Raw genomic sequence first — 8,098 nt, 5'->3', positions numbered from 1 at the left:
TCGAAGCACAGAAGCACAAGGAAATCAGCACCAGGCATCGCGCTAGGACATTGATCGGTTTAATGGAGATACCGAAAAAATTCGCGACTCGTCGAGCTGTCCCCTCGAGTTCGGAGGGCCAACCACGCGGCTAGAGACGACCGCGCCGCGACGGACCGCGAGGGACCGTGACGAGTCGAGGACGTTGTTCCCGTTCAAACGATTTCGACCGACGAATTTCTTTATATTTGTTCGCATAATTATTCCGTGTTACAAGCGTGGTTAAACGAGGCGCAGAAAACGCTTAGGCCAATCGTGCGCGGTGCGAGAAAACGTGGAGAAATGTATATACAGCTTTTAGCCCCGGGTGTCCTTTCCCTGTTTACTCCAGCCGAGGATCATCCTTATCATCCTTAACCTTTCGGTACGGACGCATTCTGCGTCGCGCCGTCCCCGCTGACCGAGCAGCCGCGGCAAACGTCCGTACTTGCGGAACAACTATAAGCGCCCGTCAGACGCACAATACCACGCTATCTTACGCGGAGCGAGTGCAGTCGCTCGTAAAAAAAAATGCTTAAAAAATTATAACATAATACAATTAGAAAATATAATTCAATAATGTAAATGAAACACATAAACATCCAGAGCGAGCGTCAAATGTTGGGTGACTATAGTCACCGCTCGGGTCGAAAGGGTTAATCGTCGCGTTACGCCCTTTTATCTTTTCGCCGTTTTTTTTCTTTTTTTTCTTTTTTTGGCCCGATACACTCGCTTTGACTCATCTCACCCCTTTCTCGTTCCCTTTCTCACTCTGTCTCTCTCTCTCTCTCTGTCTGTCTGTCTGTCTCTCTCTCTCTCTCTCTCTCTCTCTCTCTCTCTCTCTCTCTCTCTCTCTCTCTCTCTCTCTCTCCCCTCGGTATTCCGCGATCTGATCTTTACCAACTTTGCCACATTTTCCCAGCACACGATTCAATTTTCCTTTCTCTCCCTTCTTTCCGATCGGGACAGGGGTCTTCTTCTTTAGCAGACTTTCGTAGAAATTCATTGGCGAGAATTTCAAAAAGGGGGCAAATTAAAACGCGATAGTCGAGTAATCGCTGATTCGAACGATATAATTTCACCGTAAGCTGGTCAACCGGAATGTTGTGTCTCGCGTTCTAACGAGCGGGTCAATAATACCTCTACTAGCTATTTTTAATAACGGCACCGTCCATCCACTTCTTACTTACGCGCTAAACGTTTCTTCTATGCGTTAATAACTTTCCTAAGCAACTCGATCCATCGAATACCTCTTTCCTCTCTTTTCTTCCTTCAACTTCTAATCGCGTTCGTCCTTCTCGCGATCGATAACTTGCACGGAAAAACGCGATCTTTCGCGTTTAAACGTACAATTCTGAAATAAACTCGATAACGCATCGTTAAATCGTTTGGTTCGTAATATTCTATCGTTATTTCGATCCAACGGCAATGTTTAATTTCTATCCGCATTGTATCTTTTGAATTCCATAGACGGCGTCGACATCGTCAGTCGCACCAATGTTACAAACCCATTCTTTTCCTACGTTCCGCTCAAACAAGTGTCACATCGTTCACAGTAGTCTCGTTTTTTCTCATCCGACCGAATGGGATCGTTTATTACGCTGAAATTATCAAAAATTCATTGGACGCTTTTCATCGTGTGTTCTCCACCGTTTAGTATGTTGCGTAAATATTCCTTTACCGAGCACCTTTCTTTATTTATGAATGTTTTTAGGCCACGCCCTAGAATGCTACGTGTGTACTAATCAAGAGGGTAACAGAGAAAAGTGTTTAAAGAGTACAAAAACTTGCGAACAAGGTCAAGATACTTGTTGCACGGAAATTAGATGGGGAAGTGCGTCTTAAAGGCCTTCTATAGTTATCCATTTATTCCAGAACGAATTTGAGGTTATGTTTACATCGATTGATAAACGAGGATTTATCAAAATAAATTATACCTTTAGATTCTATTCTTGTAACGTTCTATATCGTTATCGTTGTTTTTCTAGGTACTCCATACTGGTCACAGGGTGCGAGAAAACAGTTTTACGTTTCGAAAGAATGTGCCACGAAGAAAGAATGCGAAAGAATAAAGCATTCCAATATGAAATATTGCACGTATATATCGTATCAAGACTGGAAGTGTTCCAGTGATTTGTCAGGGAGATAAATGCAATTATTACGTTATCGTGAGCGATAGTTTCAATTTCTATCCAACGGACGAAATGAAACACCACCTTACAGCCTTTTTACTTTCTATTTTTCAGCCTATGGCAAACAATGTACGTTCTTAATGGCCGATTATAACTGCTGCATTCGTAACTTTGCATAGCGTAAATTCGTGGATTAGAATAAATTGACGTATAATAACATCCCGATACTCTATGTCCACGAACAATATTACCATGTTCTTTGCAACTTTGCAACGGTAATATTTCTCTCACGGCCCATCGCAAAAGTAGTCATCTTTAACTACGTTTCAACTACGATCGAACAAATAGTTATACGCGATACGTATTTTAATTTTAATCGCGTGTAACTTTTATATTTTCCTACCTTTCTTACGTTCAACGTATTTAAGAGGACATAAACGACAACTCTTTGCGCTTCGTCTTATCGTTTCGAGAAACGATATAAAATAACGCGAAACAATGGAGAAGAGACGAAGAATCTGATATACCGTATCCGTCCAATACCAATTTTCTATACGTTACGTTTTATCAAAGAAATTATATTAAACACGCGGTAAGGAATATTTTCTACTTGTTAATAAAATTACGTATAATGTCTTTATATCTTTTTTCCTTCGTCTTTCTCTCTGTACCTCTTATCCTCTGCTTCTCCTTTCGCCTCGAATCTTACGAATACCGCATATTTAATCACAGTTACTTAAACACCGTGGAAAAGTATCTTCTTATAACGGATTATATATCGCTTTGTAGCTTAAGGGATATTTGATATCTAAGCAAATAAGTGCAGTCGAGAATAGTTATTATACGAGGGACGAACTTTCCAACATCAGTTCTCGCCGTTCACCGCATTAAGTCGCGTTCTTTATTAGTTGGAGAATTAGAGAATTAGTTCTCGAGTAAACATTTTTATCGTACATCGTTTATGTAAGTATAAAACGATCGTTTTCCTTTACCGCGGTATCCAGTTGGGTAATCATAAGGAATAATAAATAAGAGTACTATGTCGTACCGCGTATACATAGAGAATTGTTAGTTTCGAAAGAAAACATACTATATACGTAAGTTCAAATTGGAACAGTCGGACAAGTAATCCAAGGAAATTGAGAATAAATAGTACGCGTACGTATATATGCGCGTATGCGTGTGTTCGTTTGTTCGTAGTATCGGTTGCCCCGCACAACGACTACGCGATTGGTACAATAAGCTTGACCACTTGCAAATTGAAGGTTTGTTGTGTCATCGATTGGCGATCGAACGAATATCCGACAAATATATTGAAATTATGCCAACGCGACGGGGGCTTTCTCGCATAATCGCGTTTAAAACCGCATCGTCGGCGGTAAAGATATTTCGTTAACGACCAGACGACCGGAATAACAGAGGAAATATTCGATTCGTACCGCGATGAAACGCAATGAAGCAACGTTTCGTCTTATCTAAGCTTATTCGTCTAAGATTATCGACTAAATCGATAAATTAGAAACACGATCGGATGGCATCACTTAAAATCAATATTATAAGCAGATGGCCAATATAGATAAAGCCGAAGAGTTCTAACCTACACGCGACGGCCGAACCATTCCGACCAATTGACAGTGATTCCGTTCGTTCGCACAGCGACCAATCTTCGAGTTTGATTTAAAGATATTTTAATTAACGTTCGTTTAGTCCGTAAGTCGAATGTTTAGTTTGTAACCGGAGTCATTCGTCGCGGTATCTTAGCATCTTTGGGTAAAAATGCATTCCCCATTTACCGTGCTTTATATGGTAAGCGAATTATTAAAAGATATCTCCATGATAAATATTTTTCAACAGAATCTAACTGCTCTTGTTTAAAAAGAAAAAAAAAAAAAAATGAAAAAGATATAATAATTTGTAAACGTATTTTTAGGTGCGCGACATGGAGAAATGGGAGGTAGGAAAACTATACAAGACGCTGAGTCGTAAGAAAGAAGCAAGTGTTTCGGAGAATTCAAGACTGGCTCGATGTCTGTCGACGCTAGATCTCACAGCTCTCGGAAGGCTCGACTCTCGGTGTGGGTGTCTATGTCCTCGCGGGATCGGTTTCGAAAGAAACCGCGGGGCATTCGCTATTGCCGCAATCGCGTCCATGTTCGCAGGTACAATTCCAATTCGGTTGCTATATAGTTAAACGAGTGAGAGAAGAATAATAATCGATTGGTATTATTTTCCGTAACAGGTCTCTGTTGCGCGGAATTCGGCGCAAGAGTTCAACGCGCCGGATTAGCGTATATATACAGCTATGTAACCATGGGAGAATTTACAGCTTTTCTGATCGGTTGGACGCTGATTCTCGAATACGTAATTGGCTCGGCTAGCGTGGTACGTGGGCTAAGCAGTTACGTGGATAAATTATTTGACAACGCTATGAAACACATGTTTCAATCAGCAGCGCACATCAACGTTAATTATTTATCCTCTTATCCGAACTTCTTTGCATTCGAAGTGACTCTAATCTCATCCGGTAGGAAATTATTAGATGAAATTCTTCACGGAGAAATGAAATTAACCTGCTTTTCCATTGCTATCTTTGCTTGGTGGTTCGCATTTTGCAACCACTCGTAATTTAGCTGCATTGGCATTCGGGGCAAAGAATCTTCGGTGGCGAACAATATCTTCACCTTCGCCAATCTCTCCGTGGTGCTATTCGTGATAATAGCGGGATCTCTGAAAGGTAAGATTTTTATCGAACGTTACCGAACGTTACCGAACGGTAACAGTCTTTCCAACTAATTAACCTTTGCTTTTCGCTTTTCGCATGCGCGTGTGCACGCGAGAGCTCTATTCGTTGTCTATTTATACGCGCTTGACGAAAAGCTAACATATCCAATTGGCAAAAGGAACCGCCTGTGTATCGGGAAAATGTGCGATTACGGAAGCGGAGGATTCGCTCCTTACGGTGTAGAGGGTATCATAGCAGGTGCGGCAACCTGCTTTTACGGATTCATTGGTTTCGACTGCGTCGCTACCATCGGAATGGAAGCGAAAGATCCGCAGAGATCGATTCCGATAGCGATCATCGCCTCGTTGACCGTAGTCTTCCTGGCATATTTCGGTGTCTCCACGGTCTTGACCACCGTCGTTCCTTACTTCGAGCAGGACACCGAGGTTCCGTTACGATATCTCTTCGACGGTATCGGTTGGAACTGGGCCTCATGGCTGGTAACCATAGGCGCTATTTGCGGTCTATGTTCCAGGTAAAACTCCTTCTATTACCTCAATCATCGCCTATGCATCCCCGATCTAACCGATGAGAAATTTTTACAGTTTACTGGGTGCGATGTTCCCCTTACCGCGAATTATTTATGCATTGTCAGCCGATGGATTGATATTCGAATGGATGGGAAAGATCGATTCGCGATTTAAGACGCCACTGATGGGCACCTTTTCGGCAGGAATACTCACAGGTTTGTATCTCGTCATTTTTCCTTCCAGCTCTGCCATAGAAATTTCACATGAAACCATTATCTCTCTCTCTCATTTTAGGTGTACTTGCTACGATATTTGAAATATCTCAACTCGTAAATATGATGAGCATCGGAACATTGCTCGCTTATTCCATCGTCGCAACCTGTGTATTGATACTTCGGTAACAAAAAATAACCATCATTCGTGTATATAACGCGTGTATAATACGTTATATTTCCACTGCGTTCTCGAATGATCACGAATCGTTTCAGGTACAAAGAAAGCGCAGGGTATGAAAAAAAAGAAGATCGTAATCCGAGAACCTTGGCATTCGTTGCAAAACAGCTGATTAACGCTAACGGATTAAGCCATTCTGCGAAATTAACGTCTCAAATTGTTACGTGTCTCGTTGCGTGTTACGGTACGCTTATTTTTCTATCGAACGTCAACGATCGTACTCGCCACTTATTAGTAATCTTTCCTTTACAGTTATCCTATGCATTTGCATTAACGTTATAGTTTCGATTTTTACCAAAGAAATAATAAATGGTAAAATTACGTTTGTCCTTCCATTAGCCATTCTACTGTTAGCCCTAATTCTTACGCTTATTTTTATTTACCTTCAGCCAAATTCTGGAAAAAAGCTTGCATTTTCGGTACATATTTATTTTTCTTCTCATTTTCTACCTTGTTAGCTTTTAATCGTAATTATCATCGTATAAAAATACATTTTCTGGTTTCATTAGTGCCGTTTCTACCTGCTCTTAGCATTCTTATTAATATATATCTCATGATAATGTTGGACAAAGTTACGTGGGTGAGATTTTTAATATGGATGGGGATCGCTAAGTAGATAACGTAAAAAGAATAGACGATTTTACGCTAAATATTTGAATTAACCAGTCCTTTACCTCTCGTAGGCCTTGTAATATATTTCTGTTATGACATTTGGCACAGTAAAATGCGAAAGATAAATGCCTAAAATTACCTGAAAACGACGGTGCTAACAGAGAGGAAATATGGATGACCGACAACTTTCTTCGATTCGAATGACACGCGACACATTTCATCCTCGTAACCAAATTTTTGTACATACGTCAAGAGATGGTCGATTAGTTAATCCGATTAAACGATTAACCTCGATATTAAGATAAGATAATTGGATCTCTTAAAAATGATCGAGATGATTGAAATACTTGAAAACGGGCGTTACTTACGCTGTGAACAAGTTTATTAGAAAAGTACAAAAAACTTAAACTTTAAAGAGCAAATAGAGACTTAAGGTCATTGAGCGTGAGTTTCGAACCAGCCAAGTTCTTATCGCCAGTGAGGACATTTTGAGCTATTTCCAATTTATTATCTTGCAAATGTTTTATACGCTCTTCGATCGTGTCCTTGCATATAATTCTGAGGAATGATGCACAGAGTAAATAAATTGTCGCTTTCCTTCCCCCTCATTTTCTCCAAACATTCGAATAATAACGATTACTAACTTGTATATGAAGACATCTTTTTTCTGTCCGAAACGATAAATCCTATCTTGCACCTGCACTTCTAATTGTGGATTCCAATGAATGTCTATTAACAACAAATGATTTCCACCTACCAGGTTTAACCCAACGCCTCCAGCAGTAAGCGAGAGTAATAATATTTTTGGATCGCTGTTCGGAGTGTTAAACGAATCCATTATACCCTATAAAAATGACCTGTATATTTCAAATAATCTCCACCTCGATATGATCGAAATCTAACATTTTGTTAGAAAACTACCTGTCTTTCCTTGATAGGTACATTTCCTGTAAACATATTAAAACTGGCGCCTTTTATCGAAGATAAACAGGATGCGATAATATTCAACAGACTTATCCATTGAGAAACAACAATCATTTTATCATTTTTTTCTAGAATTTCCTCGACCTTGTTAAGCACTATCTTTATCTATGTTTCAGACGCGAATATACACAAATTAAATATAAACCAACTAATGTCAAATAAACATTTGACAACAACATCGTGTTTTATAATTGAAAATGTGTTAGATAACTTACCTTAGAACTTGTGCGGTTGCTGTTAAACACAGGATTTTTAGAAGTCAATAGATTGGTAACTACTCTCTGATCGACCCCTATGTCTGTACTTACTTCATCTTTATCATCCAATTCTTGTAACGTTATATTACTTATTTGGGATAATAAATCCGGATCTAAATTTTCTGTCTCCGTTATTCCACTTTCTTTCATATCTTCCTGATCTAGCATCGAATTAATAAGTGACGGGTGAACACAAATTTGACGTAATCTCAGTAGAAGAACCAAAATTTCGTGCGTTTTGACGTCAGCGTGTAACGACAATAATTTGTTTTGCGCTTTGGTAAACTGAGTATTTTTATCTACATAGGAAAAACAAGAAATTATTTCAATAACGTACAATTTTAATATAGTACTTACTTGGATTTGAAAGAAACGTTGGTTTATCGTATT

General features: G+C 39.6%; 2 protein-coding genes across 2 annotated transcripts; one reads left to right on the top strand and one right to left on the bottom strand.

The window, feature by feature from the left end:
* The first annotated feature begins 3,926 nt into the window (after positions 1-3,926).
* LOC143221514 (cationic amino acid transporter 2-like) lies at positions 3,927-6,671 on the top strand. Its single transcript, XM_076446942.1, is given in 16 exon segments — positions 3,927-3,956; positions 4,081-4,208; positions 4,210-4,271; positions 4,274-4,309; positions 4,390-4,674; positions 4,781-4,795; positions 4,798-4,884; positions 5,028-5,056; positions 5,058-5,407; positions 5,478-5,617; positions 5,697-5,799; positions 5,891-6,039; positions 6,108-6,278; positions 6,359-6,467; positions 6,522-6,580; positions 6,583-6,671. Coding segments are annotated over 16 exon segments (1,842 nt in total).
* A 206-nt stretch (positions 6,672-6,877) lies between these two features.
* On the bottom strand, positions 6,878-7,858 carry LOC143221515 (transcription termination factor 2-like). Its single transcript, XM_076446943.1, has 4 exons — positions 7,667-7,858; positions 7,389-7,556; positions 7,112-7,311; positions 6,878-7,025 (listed from the first exon to the last, which is right to left on the bottom strand). The coding sequence occupies exons 1-4, from the start codon at positions 7,856-7,858 to the stop codon at positions 6,878-6,880; spliced, it is 708 nt and encodes a 235-aa protein (XP_076303058.1).
* Positions 7,859-8,098: the final 240 nt, after the last annotated feature.

The sequence above is a fragment of the Lasioglossum baleicum genome, unplaced genomic scaffold, assembly GCF_051020765.1.
Source record: "Lasioglossum baleicum unplaced genomic scaffold, iyLasBale1 scaffold2554, whole genome shotgun sequence".
In the NCBI taxonomy this organism is placed as follows: Eukaryota; Metazoa; Arthropoda; class Insecta; order Hymenoptera; family Halictidae; genus Lasioglossum; species Lasioglossum baleicum.
This window is presented reverse-complemented; position numbering and strand designations above follow the sequence as displayed.